Source organism: Prionailurus viverrinus, chromosome C1 (assembly GCF_022837055.1).
Source record: "Prionailurus viverrinus isolate Anna chromosome C1, UM_Priviv_1.0, whole genome shotgun sequence".
Taxonomy (NCBI): domain Eukaryota; kingdom Metazoa; phylum Chordata; class Mammalia; order Carnivora; family Felidae; genus Prionailurus; species Prionailurus viverrinus.
This window is the reverse complement of record NC_062568.1, coordinates 29,745,879-29,764,534: the sequence shown is the minus strand read 5'-3', so window position 1 is coordinate 29,764,534 and position 18,656 is coordinate 29,745,879. Positions and strand designations below refer to the sequence as shown.

Below are 18,656 nucleotides of genomic sequence, written 5' to 3'. Positions count from 1 at the left end.
CTACTATTAACAAATATTTATTATAAGATGAATTAAGATTATGATACAATGTGAAGTACATATTTATCAACTCCAGGAAGATTACTTAACATTCTTGGTAAGTACCTTCTTCTCAGCTTAATTATAGATGAGATCTGTCATTTGAGATCTCTCTGCTCTTGGTTAGTTTAAAAAACTTGAGATTAGAATACTGATTTCTAGGTAGCAGCCTCTAGGGGGTGATAAGGTATGTCTGTATGTTCCTGTTCATAGATCACTAATGTCTCACATAAATTTCAGAATCAGGATGAGGTTTTGTTTTTGTGGTTTTTTTCTTAATATACATGACCATTATTCATAACTATTGTTTTATTGCTTTTGGGTAACTTACCTGTAATTTTATTAGTAATACATGAAAGATGGTTAGCTTTCAAAATAATACCAGTTATCATACAGTATTAATTTTGTGCTAGGCCCTCTCAGGTATGTTATAAACAGTTTCAATCCCTATAAATAAGAATACAGGTATTATTATTATTTCCATTTTACAGATGAGTGAACTGAAACAGAGGTCAAGGAGTTTGTCCAAAGCCACGTAGATAGGGAGTGAAGGAGTTAGGACACAAAATGTGGTAGCCTTGCTTCACGGTCTGTGTTCTTTACTTCTTAACACTGACGGTAAAACTGATATAGGAGTTATATAAGGAATTCTGAAGGAAAAGAAATCCATTTTCACTGGGATTTTCTCTGGCTGGTATGGGAGGTTTTTCGTTTGAATACTTATATTTCCAGTTTCTCTGCTGAGCTTTTAACTTTGGTAATAATGAAAGCAAATCTTGTAAAATGCTGAGAAAGGATTTTACATTTTTTTGTAGGACCCTTTTCCTACCAATCATCGCCCAGAGGATTTGGGATCCTGACTCAAATTATTCTTGGTGGTTTGCTGTAATATTGATTCACTGCAGAAGTAACTCGATAGGACTGAGCCTTAAGAAATGTCCCCAGTTAGAGTCAGAGGAGGAGCCAAGAGAGGAGGTGGGAGGAGAACCAGAAAAGATTCAGAAGCCCAAGTAGAAAGCTTGGATGAGGGATGGTTGACACCAAAGTAGAGAGAATGAGATAGCAGACAGCTTTGAGAGACCATCTTAATGGCATTTGCCTCAGTCATTGTGTTCTATGTGCTGGGCCCATAAAGAAGTGGGGAGAATAGGACAGAAATTTGGATGATATTTTAGAGTATATTGTCATTAACTATGCTAAGGATATGCAGAGGGCTTACAGGGAAAGTTATCTGAGGAATGGGGATAGATTTCAGTCAAGAGGTACAGCATGAACAAACACCAAGTAAAGAGGAACCACACAATGCATTGAAAAAGCCCAAGTAATTAATTCACTTGTCAGGGCAGAAAGCAGGAGGCATGAAAGGTATTGTCAGAGATGGTACTTATGAAATAGCTTGGGGCCAGTAATTTCTCAAACTGTCTTTTTCTCTTTATGGCACACTTAACAGTTATTCATGCTGAAGGTTGTGGATTAATTCCTTTGGATAGAGTTCCAGAGGGGATTTAATGGATCGAAGAATTCATGATTGGACATACTTATTGCTAAAGAGTTTTTTTTTTTTTTTTTAAAGAATGACATTATTGGGGTGCCCAGGTGGCCCAGTTGGTTAAGTGTCCGACTCTTTTGCTGGGGTCAAGATGATCTAGCCGTTTATGAGTCTGAGCCCCGCATCAGGTCTGTGCTGACAGTGTGGAGCCTGCTTGGCAACCTCCCCGCCCCCCACCCCCACCCTCTCAACTTGTCATGTCTCTTTGTCTCAAAATAAGCTTTAAAAATTGTAGTAGTAATGTTACTTTTTTTAAAGTTTCTTTACTGGCATGCTAGCATTTTTAAGTAACTAAAAGTACTCCCAAATATATCTTCTGTAGTTTTTAAAACATAAAGTACTACTGAAGATGAATTCTTTATTTTTGCTTGTCAAATTTTCTGAACTGTTAACTTTAAGGTGTTATCATTGCTTTTCAAACTTGAATGTGCACAAGAACATCTGGAGATGTAGTTTAAAAATGCATTACAAAAGGGGCGCCTGAGTGGCTCAGTCGGTTAAGCGTCTGTCTTCGTCTCAGGTCATGATCTCATGGTTTATGAGTTCGAGCCCTGCGTCAGGCTCTGTGCTGACAGTTTGGAGCCTGGAGCCTGCTTTGGATTCAGTGTCTCCCTCTCTCTGCCCCTTCCCCACTTGTGCTCTGTCTCTGAAAAATGAATAAATGTAAAAAAAAAATGCATTACAAAAAATGCAGATTGATTCAGATGCTTGAGTAGGGCCCAGGCATTTGAGTTCCCAAGAGATACTGCTGCTGCCATCTTGAGGACTACACTTGAGGTAGCAAAAGTAACAATGGTGACATGAATACTTGGGAGGGCTTGAGGCCAAAGTGTGCTACATGCCAAAATTATGAAAATTTTGTAGTTTTCTTTTATTATACTCACATTTAATGTCACATTGTCTACAGCATCAGTTATTTCAAGTTTATTTTATTCAGCATAGTAAGGATACTATTAATGCTATTAAAACCTCATAATAGATATTTTGTACTTGACCTTCATGTCCTTAAAACTCCTGTTCTAGCATAGAGCCTTCTGTGTAATGAGCGTTCAACAAACATGGATTAAAAATGTTTTAGCAGCAATTTGAAAAAATGTAGGAGACTCTCCTAAGGGAGAAGTAATTGTAGAAAGCCTAGAACAAAGTCATTTGCATAACACTTTTTTTATCCCTTAGTTTTAGAGGCCATACAGTCTGTGATAAGACAGACCCTCATGACTTTGTCACCTGTTGGCTACTCAGGACTAGGCTGGAAGAGTCTTCTCACCTAGAATGTAGGAAAATACATTCTGAACAATGTTACTGGCTCCACATTTGAATCAGGGGGACAACAAAGACTTCTAAAGTAAGTAACTTTTTTAAAAGATAAAGAAAAGAAATCTATTAGCTGTCTCCTAAACTGATTTTATATGAATGAAATGTTCATGTATTAAAATGACAAACATGCTAAGAAAGTCAGTTTTTAGAGCATCACAAGAGCTGATTTAGTGCACTCTGCATCAGGGATTCAGCGTCGTATCAACTGTTGTGGAGTGTAAGAATGCCTGTTCCACGTCCCTTGTGCCTTTTTTGGGCCTGTATTATTTGGCCATTTTATTAAGAGCAGCCAGAAAAAATCAAGTTTTTCAGGTCTGTTATTTCTTTTTTTTTTTCAACGTTTTTTAATTTATTTTTGGGACAGAGAGAGACAGAGCATGAACGGGGGAGGGGCAGAGAGAGAGGGAGACACAGAATCTGAAACAGGCTCCAGGCTCTGAGCCATCAGCCCAGAGCCTGACACGGGGCTCGAACTCACGGACCGCGAGATCGTGACCTGGCTGAAGTCGGACGCTTAACCGACTGCGCCACCCAGGCACCCCTGGGTCTGTTATTTCTTGTCAGAAGCAAGTAACAACAGAAGTTGGAGCCTTAGCAGTCAAGCTCTTCACTGACAGTATAAGGAACATCAATACTGAAACAAGTAAATGAAGAGTGTAGAATAATTCTGCTAAGATCTTCATCAGGTCTGTAAGATGCACTTATAAAATATTTGAAGGACTTCTAATTATTTTTAGTAAAAAATCAGTACTAAAAAAATGATTCTATCCGAATTGGCTTTTTATTTATTAATAGACTATTGACACATAACTGCTTGCAAGTAGTATGGACACAAAAACTATAAAAATAAACCAGTAGATATTTAAGGGCAAATGTAAAACTTGCATATTAGGTCATTAAAGATTTTATATACTTTATAATACTATAAGTTATAAACTAGACATGAAGCAAAAAAAGCAAGGTGCAAACCAGTACGAATCATATGCTACCATTTGTGTTTTTAAAAGGAGATATAGACATATTCTTCCATGTGCATAGAATACCTCTGGAGGAATAAACTCCTATCACTGGTTGGCATAGGGACTGGAAGGAAAACTCACTTTTCATTGAATATCCTTCGGTGACAAAAATTTTTAGAATCAAATTCATGTACAAATTTGTTTAAATATTTTGATTATATTTAAGACTAAACTCTCATGTGGATTTAACAAAATTAATTAGATGGCACAAATAAATGACTTCCAACTCTGAGCATTTAGGGAAATATTTTCATGAAAGGGGTTTACAAGTTAAAGTATGTACTGCATCAGCATTTTTCACTCCTATCTTATTACAGTGGTATTTCAATGAAGAATTTTTTTCCAAGTGTGAAATAATTTTAAGGGAGTATGTGAAGACTACAAGCTGACCAGTGGCCAAGGTTAGCCTTTTTCTCTTTCCTAAGGAAAAAGACTTGTGTAAATATTTCGAAGGCTTGAAATTATTACTTTAAGAAAAAAACTGAAAAGTCTTACAGTGAGTTTTAGGTCTACTTGATAGAGAAATCAAGATTAAAGCAGCCATTTATATGCTACTCACTTGCATGTTACTGAAGAAAAAATGTCAATAGAAGAATAACTGAATTTTTATTTTCTGTTTTCTTGAATACAATGACTAAAATGTAATTCAGAATTGTGTTTCTGTAGCCTGGCTTCTCACTTGTGTCATGAGGATGATGGCACAGATATTAATTGTTCCAAGTACCATGAATATTGTTCATGTGCTTTCTAAGGTGGGTACACATCTTATATACTCATTATGCTTTTCCCACTGTCCCAAAGAAATAGTGTCATGCCCTCTTCCTCCCTACCCCCACCAGCATGTAATCTAACTCCAAAAGGAGAAAGCGACATCACCTACTCTTCCCCAGTCTTACACACCTTTTGTTAAGCCTTTCAAGAACAGGGAGATGATCTGCCTTCTCCTTTATACTCATCAGCTCTGACAGAAGAGCAAATAAAGTAGATTTATGTGATGCCAATGTTTTTGTACTTCCATACTCTAGAATAAACACATTTGCAAATAGTCAGCTCTGGGGGGTGTTTAAAAGGCCCTCAAAAAATTAGGAATAATATCATCTCTAGTATAAAAGAATTCAAAAACAACCAGCTCCAAATAGTCCCTGAGCACACTGTTCATTCCAGCATGAAGTCTCCAGAGAGGTAATGAATGAAAGGCACGTTTTCTCCTACTTGAGGACCACTGCATAGTACTAGAGATGGTACACCAGCCAGGCTAATCAAGGTTCTAATCGATGACATTCCCCCTCCTAACTTTAAGTCTTATACACTGGAAAAAAGAGTCTAATGTTAGATGTAAACACAACACTTTAGAGGAGTGGCAGCTGGGGTCCAACAACCCTTCTACAGAAGAAGAGTAAAGGGCAGCTTCAAGACTCTTCTTCTTCCTTTTCCAGGAAATCGGTCAATGTTCCATTGTCCACAGGAATTAACAAATATTCTACTCCATCAGTTCCCTAAAAGATGTGAGAATACCCTGGATGTTAGTCATTTGTAAAGATATATGTGAATCTTGTTGTAGGTTAAACAGAAAAATAGATTTAATATTTTACATAAATATGGAAATGTAAAGATTAAGGCAAAAGGGCAGGCATATATATTTAAATACACTGAATTCATAGTTAAACCACTTCATAGTGGGAAAGACTGGAGAGTAAGTAGATTTCTTTGCCCTCCTGGTCTTTCTAGAATTTTACATACTGATTTCTTGGTTCTTTTATCCAGGTATCTCCCCTAATCCCCTTTTTAAAAAAGTAATCTCTACCCCCAACGTGGAGCTTGAACTCATGACTCTGAGATCAAGAGTTCCATGCTCTACTGACTGTGCCAGCCAGGTGTCCCCCAGGTATCTCACCTTTTTAAAATAACCCTCACTAGACTCTCATTTCTATCACCCAACCTCTGTACCTTTCCAGAAGAATCATCAATATTTGGTGGTCTCCACTTCTTCACCTTTCACTCAACCCAGTCCAACCTAGCTACTACCACCATTATATGTCATCAAAAGAACTTTTGCTTGGACCACCAAGGAATTCCTTATTCCTAAGTCCAATACAGATTGTTGGTTTTCATCTTTTTGGCCTGTCTGCAGAACCTGGCACTGCTGACTGTTCTTTCTTAAAACATGCCTCTCTTGGCTTCTGTGACATCATATCCTGTTTTTCTTCCTGGCTGTCTGGCTATTATTCCCACCTCTACAAGCTTATCTTTTACTTAGCCATTAAATGTCACACTTCTGGACTTAGTTCCTGGCCTCCTAATGTCACTGTATGTCCTCTCTCATGATAGTCCTACCAATGCCTGGTTTCCATTACAACCTAAATATGCAAGGATCAGTCTTCTATCTCTAGCCCAATTTTTCCTCTGGTTTCTTGTCCCAGGATATCCAGTTGCCTAGCTGACATCTCCATTTGCAAATCTCGAAAGAATCTTAAAGAGTAAGTTCAAATATACTGCAGTCACAAACTTATGATCTGTCTACCCAAAAATGTTTCTCATCCAGTGATCTTACCATCTCTCTGGTTATGCACACCAGGCACCAGAAATCATTCTTTACACTTTCCCTTGGTTCTCACATCCAACCTATTATCAATTCTTGTCAGTTCTACCTCCTAAGTATATCTGGATTCCAACCCCTTTTCTCTCTTCATCCTAATCAAGTTACCATCATCTCACCCAGACTACTAACAGTTTCCTAACTGGTCTCTGGGAATTGACTTTTAGCAATTCCCACCTCACCCTGCCCCATTCCACTTTGCATAACCAGAGTCAGAACAATTTTTTTCATGACTCGCCTTAATCTTCAAATGAAGATTAGAGTCCTTTCCGTGGCCTAAAAGCAGTATACCATTGTCTTTTCAGCCTCTCATTCTGTGCCATGCTGGCCTTGTTTTTCTCTGACCAGTTATCTCCCAATATTCCTCGAGATCTCAGCTCAGTAGTCTGATAACCATAATTAGGTCGGATTCACATATTACACTTTCAAAACCATATACCCTTCTGATCATAGGACTTAACCACAGTTAAAAATTGACATGTGTGTGATTATTTGACAAATGCCCATCTCCTCCATTAGACTTTAAGCTCCATCACAAAAGAAATTCGGTTTTTGCTTACTACTGTATCCTAATACTTAGTGCAATATCTGATATGTAGTTAGTGCTCCATGTAGACTCAGTTGGTGATGTGGTAGAAGAAAAAGAGGGAAAAGGGAATACAATTATTTGACTTATATTTCTAATGGTCTGTTACCCTGGCTAAGTTTTCTGCTCTGAAGCTGAGTACTTCTTTCTATAGAACTTAATCTATAGAACTTAAATGGTACATGGCCTAAATAGATCCTTGTGACCCGTCATGGAACCTCTATTTGTTTCCTAAAGTCGACTCAAAGGCATACTTATCCTTAACTAAACAAGAGATAAGGTATTCCTGGCATATAATCTGTAACAGCAGTCTCACCTTCTTTGTTCTTATAAGCTTGTGGTCCCTAAATTCAGTTAGCTGGGCCCGGAGTGTCAGATCACTATTGACCAGGAATGCCTCTCGACACTGTTGGTAAAAATCTTGAAAAGAAAGTCCTAGAGAGTTCAAAAGGAGATGTGAACGTAAGTTAGCAATTAAGACGTCACCCCATATATGGTTACCCATTCCAAAGAACACAGAAAAAAAGTGCTATTGCCACAGTATACCAAAGTAGTCAGTTTTAAGTACCTCTGGAAGAAACGAACTAGAGAAAACTTAATTATTATACACCGTGACTTAGATATATCTATTTAAAAAAAAATTTTTTTTTTAATGTTTTATTTATTTTTTGAGAGAGAGAGACAGAGTGTGAGTGGGGGAGGGGCAGAGAGAGAGAGACACACAGAATCCGAAGCAGGCTCCAGGCTCTGAGCTGTCAGCACAGAGCCCGACGCGGGGCTCGAACCCACAAGCTGTGAGATCATGACCGGAACTGAAGTCAGACGCTTAACTGAGCCACTGAGGCGCCCCTAGATATATCTATTTTTAAAGAGAACTGATTGGTTGAAAGTAGTCAACTGACCAAGTAAAACCTAACTCTGGGCAGCTTTAAACGCGTGAATAACGCTGACTTTTAAAGAAGGAACTAGTAAGTCAGGAGAGCTGAACGATTATTAAAATATTTATCTAAGTTAACGGTTTTACCCAAGGGGAAGAAAATCTGCTAAGATGCCCAGCATATGAAATATGTTATCTGTAGACACATGTCCACAGTTACTACCATAGGAAATTTAAAAATAGGCCGGAAATGGGGCACCTGGGTGGCTCAGTTGGTTAAGCGCCTAAATTCGGCTCAGGTCACGATCTCAGAGTTTGTGAGTTTGAGGCTCGTGGGCTCTGCACTGACGGTGAGTATGAAGCTCGCTTGGGATTCTCTGTCTTCCTCTCTCTGCCCCTCCCCTGCTCTCTCTCTCTTTCAAAAATAAATAAAACATTAAAAAAAAAAAAAAAAAAGGCGGCCAGATGGGGTCTTTCAATGTGCATTGGCAAACAGTGCGTTAAATGGTGTTATCTGTGGGGCTTCTTGAAAATGTGCTATGTGGCAGACAAAGTGATCACAGACCAAACCATTTATTTGCTCCTTTGAAACACTGCAGTGCTATTATTAGATTCCAGAAAAAGGAATTTATGGGGTGAAACAAAGTCAAACAATTTAATATTATAAATATTGGATACCAATGTAAGAAGGGTTATCCTGGTTATCCAGTTGATACTTTATTAGTAGCCTGAAGATCCCCCTAAGGAAAAAAAAAAAATTCAAATCCAGAACGTTAACATTAAAAGGTAACAGTAAAATACACAAAGATAATTTGAAATACTTGGCTTATACATACTCTCTTCTGTTCTTTTCTCCAAGGAACCTGGCCTACTTAAAAAAGAGAAGCTTTTTTATAGACTTTTAAGGAAAATCTAGGAGTTTTCCTTAAGGCTACAGGTTGGTTCAGGTTAGAAAATTTTGAATATATAATAAAATGTAAAGAGAATATTAATCCTATAACCCTAAAATAACAACCACAAACATTTGATGTGGAAATCATATTTATGTATGCTGCCTTCTCAAATCTTTGTGGAATAAAGCAGGGTGGAAACATAAATTCATGCATTTATATATAGTATATACCATTTTATATCTCACCTTTTCACTTACTGATTTTCCCGTATCATTAAAAAGTCTTCCTAAATTTTTAATGGCTGCTCATCTGTCATATCGTGTACCGCACAGTTACCATTGCCCTACCTGTTTTGGATGTTTACTTCCAATTTTATTAAAAATAGCTCCACATTAAGTTGTACATATTCTTTCATCTCAATTTCTACAGGAGACTGCACAAAGTCGAATTATGGGGCTGGAAGCATGTTACACACCCTGAGATTTTCAGGAGTCCTTGGGTGTGGCAAAAATTTTAAATCTTTACATTTTCATTTTTAAGATGATCCAGAAAATAATCACATAAGTGTTTCTGGATCATCTGACCATGTTAGAACTAGATACTGCCACTGACTACACAGCTAAATGTTAAGATTTTTTTATCACATTCATACTAAGTAAACACTAAATGATATAGCAGTTTGCAGAATGAAACAAAATTTCATAGTTACAAAAAAAAAAAAAAAGCATCAGGGACACCTGGGTGGCTCAGTCGGTTAAGCGTCCGACTTTGGCTCAGGTCATGATCTCACGGCTCGTGGGTTTGAGCCCCATATTGGGCTCTGTGCTGACAGCTCGGAGCCTGGAGCCTGCTTCGGATTCTGTGTCTCCCTCCCTCTCTCTCTGTTCCTCCCCGACTCGCACTCACTCTCTCTCTCTCTCTCTCAAAAAAAAAAAAAAAAAAAAAAAAAAAAAAAAAAGCGTTGGAGGCTAATACATAGACATTTAAAGCTAAAAACTAAAACTGCTTGCCTTAGAGCAGAGTCCTATTTAACGTTGTACTTATATTGTATGGATTCCCACCTTCATACACAGCAACTTGCAACAGTCCATTAACAGTAAGCATAAGAAGATTGAAACCTTTTTCTATTGCAATTTAATAGAAATTTTGATTAGATACCAATTTAATGCATATTTCAATACTAATACAATACTAATCTTCAGGTCTACAAAGCAGCTTTACAGAGTAACAAAATTAATTAAAATCAGTAATTGAGGGCTAACATGAGGGAGTCTTGTGGTACCAATACAGCTGAGTATCTTGACTGTGGTGGTTATAGTTATGTAAGGCTCCACATGTGACTAAACTGCAAGGGCTATAAGCATACACTTGCACACATACAAATGAGTGCACATGTCCATGGTGAAAACTGAATAAGCTCTATGGATTTTACCAATGTCTGGTTTTGGTTTTAATACTGCACTGTGATGGGAGGTATTTGGGAAAGGGGTACTCAGGACTTTCCTGGACATTTCTTTGTAGCCTTCTGTGAATACTCCAAAAGTTTTTAAAAAAGCAAACACATACAAGAAAAATAAATGGGAAAAATTTTTCTAGAATGAAAAGATGAAAGTTTTTGCCTATCCCATCCCCTAGTTATTCCCCTCCCTTCTTTTATACAGTCTGTACTATCCTGAATTAGGTATTTTTCATTTCTGTGCACATTTTAAAATTTAACCATAATGACATATGCATAGAGTATTACAATACTACATAATACATAAAGTATTACAGTACTATAAAGTATTGTTTTACATGCTTTTTTTCATATCTACCATCCTGTCTGGTTTAGCATTTGTCCTGAACAGAAATGTCTGGGTCTGGACAGTACGTGGTATTGTCCTACTACTGTTACCCCACATAAGTCAGACTCCCAACTGCCTTTGCTGCTCTTACATCCAGAACACAGCTGGGCTGTGGCTTCCATTCTCTCACGGCTCTATGATTGCTTCATTGAGATGTTCATATTTTCAGTCAGGCTATAATCTTTTTTTGTTTTTCCTTTGGTCCTTTTATATTTTGTCTATTAATGCTATGTGTTTGGAACAAAAGGGGATGAATTAAAAGTGTGAAAACTGTTGTACCATCCTGACTAGATGTGTCCATTGCTCTTGGGAGAAAAAAAAGACCTTGCTAGTCTCATCTGCTTTAAGAAACTTTGCATTTTTCTGTCAAATTTAAAACACAAGAAAAAATCGATGTTTGGATTAATTTATAGGTCCAATACATTCTCACTTGCTACCTCTATAATGTTCAGTCCACTCATCCAAGAACACACTATTTTTCATCTTTTCAAATCTTAATTATTTTTAACAGGGTTTATTGTTTTCAAACACTTCATCTTGTTAAAAATTGCTCTAGAATTCTATTCTTTTGGGGGGGGGGGGGAACTGGTACTAAAAGCCTTTTTCAATAGGTTATCATGCCCTTTATGTTTTGCCAGTTTATGCCATATCCAGCTTTTCTTAGCATTTCTTAATTCAGATTCACCTCTTGGTGGGGTTGCTGAAAGGGCTCCACTAGAGACATTATACAAAGATCTTTAAAGGGCAAGAGCTTTGGAGCCCAGCAGATGTGGATCAAAATCTCTGCCCATTGCTATCTACCTTAGAGTAGCTGTGAGGATCAAATGAATTATTTCATGTGAAGGGCCCCATGTTTGAATCAGAATGTTGAGTATATAATTAAAAATAACCCTCAGATTTAAGTAAAATCAAAATTCTTTTTCCTCCAGTGACCACTATCTTGAGATGTCTTATTTAGAAATATAATAATTAATGGGGTGCCTGGGTGGCTCAGGTCATGATTTCACGGTTCATGAGTTCTAGCCACACTTTGGGTGAGTCCTGCTTCTCTATCCCCCTCTCTCTCACTTTCTCTCTGCCCCTCGCTGACTTGTGCCCTCTCTGTCTCTCAAAAAAAATTTAGAAATATAAAAATTCAGAAAAAAAAATATTGACACTACAGTTGAGGAGTCTGCCTATTGCATAACCCAGTACTGCCAACTAGTTTTTACTATTTCTCTTAATCCTTCAAACTAAGTAGAGACTTTATTATTACCATTAAAACCTACTACTGCATGTCTTAAAATGTATGGAGTTTTTAAAAAGAAACTGTAGTTTTAATTCTTACCTTGCATTAGGGGTAAGGCTTCGTAAGACATGAGTTAGAGAACTCAGTGGTAATGATCCAGATTGTTTAACCAGAAGAGAATTCTCATAGGAAGTTTCTTCAGTATAAGGACTATATGTAGTAGTTTCATACCAGAGCCAGTTATAAAGACTCTGCTTTGCATGATCCCACACTATGGCATATGATTAAAGAAAACAAGAGTTATTAATTATTGTCATACTGTCATGTTACTAGATTCCACTCTAGGAAGTGGAAAGAATGAGAAAGCATTGAAATAAATGAATCCTAAAAAATTTTCATTTTTGCCATTTTTCCATCCAAATCAGTACCTCACAATCTAATTTCATTGTCAGTCAACATCTATATCTGAATCTTTATTTGTATGCTGAATACAAGTAAAATATATTAGTGCTACACCAAGGCATTCTTTTGAAAAAATTTAATAACACTGTTCTTTTTGTGTTTTAAACATTTTTTTTTCTATAGGATCATCACAAAGTCTCTGAATTAAATGCATAAAATCAATGTTGCAATACTTACAAAGAGTAGAAAAAGACAAATATAATAGTTGGGCCTCTCCTCCTTCATGAAATGAATACCCCCTTTAGAATCTGAATTTTTTTCAACGTTTATTTATTTTTGGGACAGAGAGAGACAGAGCATGAACGGGAGAGGGGCAGAGAGAGAGGGAGACACAGAATCGGAAACAGGCTCCAGGCTCTGAGCCATCAGCCCAGAGCCCGACGCGGGGCTCGAACTCACGGACCGCGAAATCGTGACCTGGCTGAAGCCGGATGCTTAACCGACTGCGCCACCCAGGCGCCCCTAGAATCTGAATTTTATTTCCAAGAATTATGCTCTAAATCAGATTGAGGACACTTTTATTTTTAGCAACCCATGTCTTTAAGCATGCAACAAAAAAAGTGTACTGAAAAAACAATAAAAATGTTGATTTACAATAGTAAAAAATTTTTTAAGACTGGTATCTCAAGAAAGAGAAGGGAAGACTTACTGAGAGGAGCATTGAGGTGATCGATAGATGCTATAAGGTATATATTACGTAAAGATGACAACTGTCCAATAATTTGCTGGCTTTTGTCTCCTCTCAACATTTGGCTATCCAAATTGTGGATGAGAAGGAAGAGTTCTAAAGAAGAATCTAAAAGGAAAGACAACTCAGTTATTATTTACAAGGAGTATTTGTAAAGTCCTTACAACAAAAAATGCCTGTGAATTAAAAAGTATCAAAGTAGTATAGGACAAGGGTAACTACTGCATAGCAGTATGTAATATATTTGAGAAGATAGCAGTCTCTCAAAAATAGGCAACATATTATTAAAGTTTTAAGGAAATTGGTTGAAAATCAGTGGGGACTGGGTGGTTAGACACTTAACTGGAATGGTTAGTGCTCAAATCACATCATAAAGAAAGCAGTTTTAATCAGGTACAGGAAATAGTGCAAGATGCATATTGGGTTGGAGGTAAATCAGTGCATGTTGCATTGCAAGGCAGAAGTAGAGCTGGCGCGCGCGCACACACAAACACACACGCACGCACACACACACACACACACACACACACACACACACACACACACACACAGTTCTTACCAGGCATTAAAAGGCAAGATAGAAAACCCTGATTATCATAAAAGCCAAAGAAGACAAAAAAAGGGGAGGGAGTGAAATTTAGGATATTGCTCAAGGCATCAGGAAAGTCAGAGAAGTAAACAGTATCATAAAGGTTAATGAAGGAAGAATTTGGAGGATGGAGCTGTCAACACCATTAATTACTGCAGAGATCAAGATAAAGGATGAGCCAAGGTCAACTGTGTTTAGTAAGAAAATTACACAGGTAATCAAGCATATAGTTCATGTAGCACAGAAGCAAGAAATTGAGGAAATAGGTAAAAAGGCATGACATGTCTTCAAAAACTCTGAAATCACTGAAACAAGAAAATAAAACAGTGTCGAAGGGCAGCAGAATCAGGTAAACCTTTTCTTATGATGGAAGAAGTCCTATATATGTTTAAAAGCCACTGGTAAGTCTCTCAGGAGTTGGTAAGAAATGAGACATTTAGCATTTATAATGGACAATAAGCCTACTAGAGTAAGTAAATTTCTCTCCCACTGGGGCTAGAGGGACAAGAGAGACTATAGCAACAAAGATTCTGAGAACATTTTGAAAGTCCAAGGTTCCTTAAATTCTAGAAGCCACCATAATCAATAGTGTTTAAATTCTATATAGACATATAATTCTATTTTATAATTATATAAAATTATATGTTTACATCATATGCATTACACTATATTTATGAACTATGTAATTAGTTACATATATTCAAATTATATACCCATATGTGAAAACTTTTATTTAATTATAGTTTATATAATTACAAATATTTTATTTATTTATTTATTTATTTATTTATTTATTTATTTATTTTTGAGACAGAGAGAGACAGAGCATGAACGGGGGAAGGGAAGAGAGAGAGGGAGTCACAGAATCGGAAGCAGGCTCCAGGCTCTGAGCCATCAGTCCAGAGCCCGACGTGGGGCTCGAACTCGCGGACTGCGAGATCGTGACCTGAGCTGAAGTCAGATGCTTAACCGACTGAGCCACCCAGGCGCCCCCAAATATATTTTATATAAATAACCAAATATGCATTACATAAATGAATATATACATGAAAAATGACTCAGACACCTATTTTAAACAATTTATAACAATACCAAAATTCTCTATCAGATTAAGTTACTCCTTTTATTTTTTTTTAAGTTACTCCTTTTTATTAAGTAGTAACTAAGTGACAATTGTTGGATCCTAAATAATTTTGTTTTTAGTTTTCTGAAATGCTCACATAGCCAAAACACTCACACCAAAAGAATAACAAAAAAATGCTTTTAGGGGTGCATTGGTAGCTCAGTCAGTTAAGTGTCCGGCTCTTGATCTCAGCTCAGGTCTTGGTTTCACTGTCGTGAGTACAAGCCCCACACTGAGCTCTGTGTTGGACATGTAGCCTATTTAAAAAAAAAAAAATGTTTTCCATTCTGCAGATTTTAGTATATGAAATTATTCAAATGCAGTAATATTTACTGAGAATAAAGAAGAAAAGTGTTTTATAAAAATATTAAACAATATAAAAATACCAAAGATGCATGTATCAACTGGGGGTACTTCACACAGGCCAAGTAAAACCTGAAAACTATTCTGAAATAATAGGCTTTTGGTTATACAAATTCAAGGTGTTTGGAGTAATTCTTTCCTGTTAGGTAAGTGAAGTTCACAAAAAAGTTGATGGAAAAAGAAAGGGCAAATTACTTCTGAGAAATCTAAATCATCATTGAGAGAAGTGTTGTTATTGAAATAATCCCCTGTACAGAATAATACAGAGCTTCCTCAGTCTCAGATGGGCATACATCCTGATAAACCCATTCTAAATTGAAGTCAAAAATACTTTTAATACACTCAACTGAACATCATAGCTTAGCCTAGCCCACCTTTTTAGTTTTTTTAATTTAAATTTTAGTTAACATACAGTACAGTGTTGGTTTCAGGAGAATTCAGTGATTCATCATCACTTACATACAACACCTAGTGCTCATCACAAGTGCCCTCCTTAATACCCATCACCCATCTAGACCGTTCCCCACCCACCTCCCTCCATCAACCCTCAGTTTGTTCTCTGTTGTTAAGAGTCTCTTGTGGTTTGTTTTCCTCTCTTCTCTTACCCCCACCACATTCCCATATGTTCATCTGTTTTGTTTCTTAAATTCCACATAGGAAGGAAATCGTATGGTATTTGTCTTTCTCTGATTGACTTATTTTGCTTAGCAAAATATTTTGCTTAGCTGGCTCCATCCATGTCAATGCAAATGGTTAGATTTCATTCTTGTTGATTAGCCTAGCCCACCTTAAATGTGCTCAGAACAGCCTACAGTTGGGTAAAATCATCTAAAACAAAGTCTATTTTATAATAAAGTGTTGAATATCCTATGTAATTTATTGAATACTGTACCGAAAGTGAAAAACAATGGTTGTACGGGTACAGAATGGTTATATCAGTTATTTACTTTCATGGTCATGTGGCTGACGGGGAGCTGTGGCTTGCTGCCACTGCCCAGCATCACAAGGGAGTGCAGCACCACATACCCCTAGCCCAGGAAAAGATTAAAAATGCAAAATTTCAAGTATGGTTTTCTACTGAGTGTGTATTGGTTTTGCACCATCATAACATCAAAAGTGGTAAGTCAATCCATTTTAAATTGGGGACCTCCTATCTGTACATGAGTAAGTGTATGCTTAGCTTTACCCTAAAACTAGAGCATCTACTTCATGTTACCTTCTTTAAATTTGTTTACTATCCAGTCTAGCTGATCCAGTACACTGCGGAAAGTACCCATATGATCGAGGACTTCTTCTGTTATAGAATTCAGGATCTATATCATAAAAGTGCAAGAGGTACATCAATTACTACTTATTCTGTCATATAGGATAAATACAACTAGCAAATCAATCTTTTCTTATAAGTTAAAAATGAATTTAGATTTCCTATCAAGTCTAAAAAAACCACTTAAAAAATCCTTCTGGTACTTAAGTATATCAAATGCATTTTTGGCATTAAGTTATGGCAAAAATGAAACATGGAAAAATACCAAAGACATAAAGATAAGAGGGTAGCAAAAATAACCCCCCTCCAACAAAACGGGAAACATTCGAAAACTATATATTTATCAAAGGAAATGGGATACACACATTAAAGACACTTTTCAAAAGGAATACTGCATTATTAATATCTAGCACCAAAAGGTTTTTGTTTTCAAATGATGAAAGGACACAAGCATTTGCACTAAAACTGACCTATGATACATTATAAAACTACAAACTATTACTTACTAGAGTACCAAAGTGACATAAAAGCAATAATAAAATCAAGGTCTTCCGTAATCCTGTCCTTCACAAAAGTACTGTTGTTGGTATTTGGTAAACAAAACCAACATTTCTCTAAGATTTACTATATTTATCAGTTACAAAGTAGGAAATTCAGAGATGAGGTTTCAAAGCTAGAACCTTGAGTCCCAACACATGATCTTAAGCATTATGCAATCCTACTAGTGTCAAGGCTAAAAAAATTTCAGTGTTCCAGAATGTAAATGGTATGGGTATCAAATGGCAGGGGATATAATGTTGCTCCTTTTAACATTTTTGAAACTTACTGATTTCACACTTATTCCAGGAAAGAAGCCATTGATGACAACATGAATGGAATCTTGCAGCACAGTGGTTCGAAACCTTTCTAGTAAATCTCTTTTAGAACCCAAACCAAAAAGCACAATGTTGAACCCCAGGCTGTTAGGAAAGATAGCATTCATGAAATTAAAGTTCAGTACCTCTTACTTAATTTTTTAGAATTAACTAAGTTTATAAAAAATACAGAAAGAACTAGGATGACTAAAGAACTACACTGATTCTCAACTTATACAAGGTAAAAGTGCAATTTTATTATTATCTATACACCAAACTTACAGGTCCAGCATCAGTAACTTTCTCTCCAGCTCTTATTACCTTTCAGGTGATGGATGGCTGGAGGCAAGGGAGAACAACAGGAGGCACAAGGCACTAAACAGTTGTACAGGCTGAAGCTGAGTTTTAATAGATTAAATAGGAAAAGTAAGCAGAGGCCAAATCACAAAGGTCTTGTTAAGTCAACTAAGACATTAGATTTTATTTAAAGGACAATGACCATTTAACAGTAACTAGTCAGGTGTTAACTGAAAGATTTTAAGTAGGAAAGCAGCATGATATTTTCACCCTGGCTGAATAGGACGAATGCACAAAAGAAGGGGAAAACTGCCAAAGATGATGAGCTTGAATTAGGTGTTATGGAGAAAAACAGAAGTTATCAAGAGCTTTACATGTCAAATCAATAGGATTTGGAGAGTGATTAGATGTAGAAGGTGAGAGAAAGGGAATATTTCAAAATAACTTGTTTTTTTTTTGCCTAGGCAACTATGTGGATGAAGTGACTTTCACTGTGCCAGGCTTCAGGGGCAGGTGGCAATGAGGGGTTTAAGAGGAGTTAAATTTTATATATATTGAATTATTTACAGGACATCAACATGGAAACCCTCCAATATACACTGATGTACCTATATATGCTGATGAGGAGTGAGATCTGGGCTGGCCTGGAGAAATCATGGGAGTTATTCACATGCAAAAAGCAACCAAAGCCCAGAGAGTGAATGAGAAGATTAGAACACCAAGCACCTAGGGGTCAAGCTAAAACTCAACTCCATGATTGTTTATAGAAGTCTATCAGAAACAGTATTTATGTGATGCTCTGTAGCAATGCAGGGGAGCCTAGGATAGAAGAAAAGCAATAACCCCCAAAGTAGAGACAGATGGTGCAAGGTAGCAGCACCAGAAAAAAAAGTAAGGGAATTCAGAGAGTCAACAATTCTGTTAAGTAGCTGAATGAGGTACAGGCTGGGAAGCAAAGTCAAACAAGTTATCAGAGTTGACATACTGGAAGGAGGAACTGGTGGATGCTGTGGGATGGGATCAGAGTGAAGAGCTACTTTACAAATTTATAATGAACAGATCTATAAA

At 36.9% G+C, this 18,656-nt stretch overlaps 1 protein-coding gene and 1 long non-coding RNA gene across 5 annotated transcripts in view; one reads left to right on the top strand and one right to left on the bottom strand.

The window, feature by feature from the left end:
* Positions 1-3,667: 3,667 nt before the first annotated feature.
* ORC2 (origin recognition complex subunit 2) overlaps positions 3,668-18,656 on the bottom strand; it is a 44,128-nt gene continuing 29,139 nt past the window's right edge. For all 4 annotated transcript variants that reach the window (XM_047871542.1, XM_047871541.1, XM_047871540.1 and 1 more), the window contains 7 exons: positions 17,264-17,396; positions 16,390-16,486; positions 13,060-13,206; positions 12,048-12,219; positions 8,662-8,723; positions 7,423-7,541; positions 3,668-5,420 (listed from right to left, as the gene is read on the bottom strand). In XM_047871542.1, coding sequence (XP_047727498.1) covers positions 5,334-5,420; positions 7,423-7,541; positions 8,662-8,723; positions 12,048-12,219; positions 13,060-13,206; positions 16,390-16,486; positions 17,264-17,396 — 817 coding nt within the window. In that variant the 3' untranslated portion in view covers positions 3,668-5,333. The remainder of the gene's footprint in view (positions 5,421-7,422; positions 7,542-8,661; positions 8,724-12,047; positions 12,220-13,059; positions 13,207-16,389; positions 16,487-17,263; positions 17,397-18,656) is intronic.
* Positions 5,416-17,414, top strand: LOC125172911 (uncharacterized). Its single transcript, XR_007154867.1, has 3 exons — positions 5,416-6,401; positions 16,416-16,508; positions 17,284-17,414. It is a non-coding gene; the product is annotated as an uncharacterized LOC125172911 (long non-coding RNA).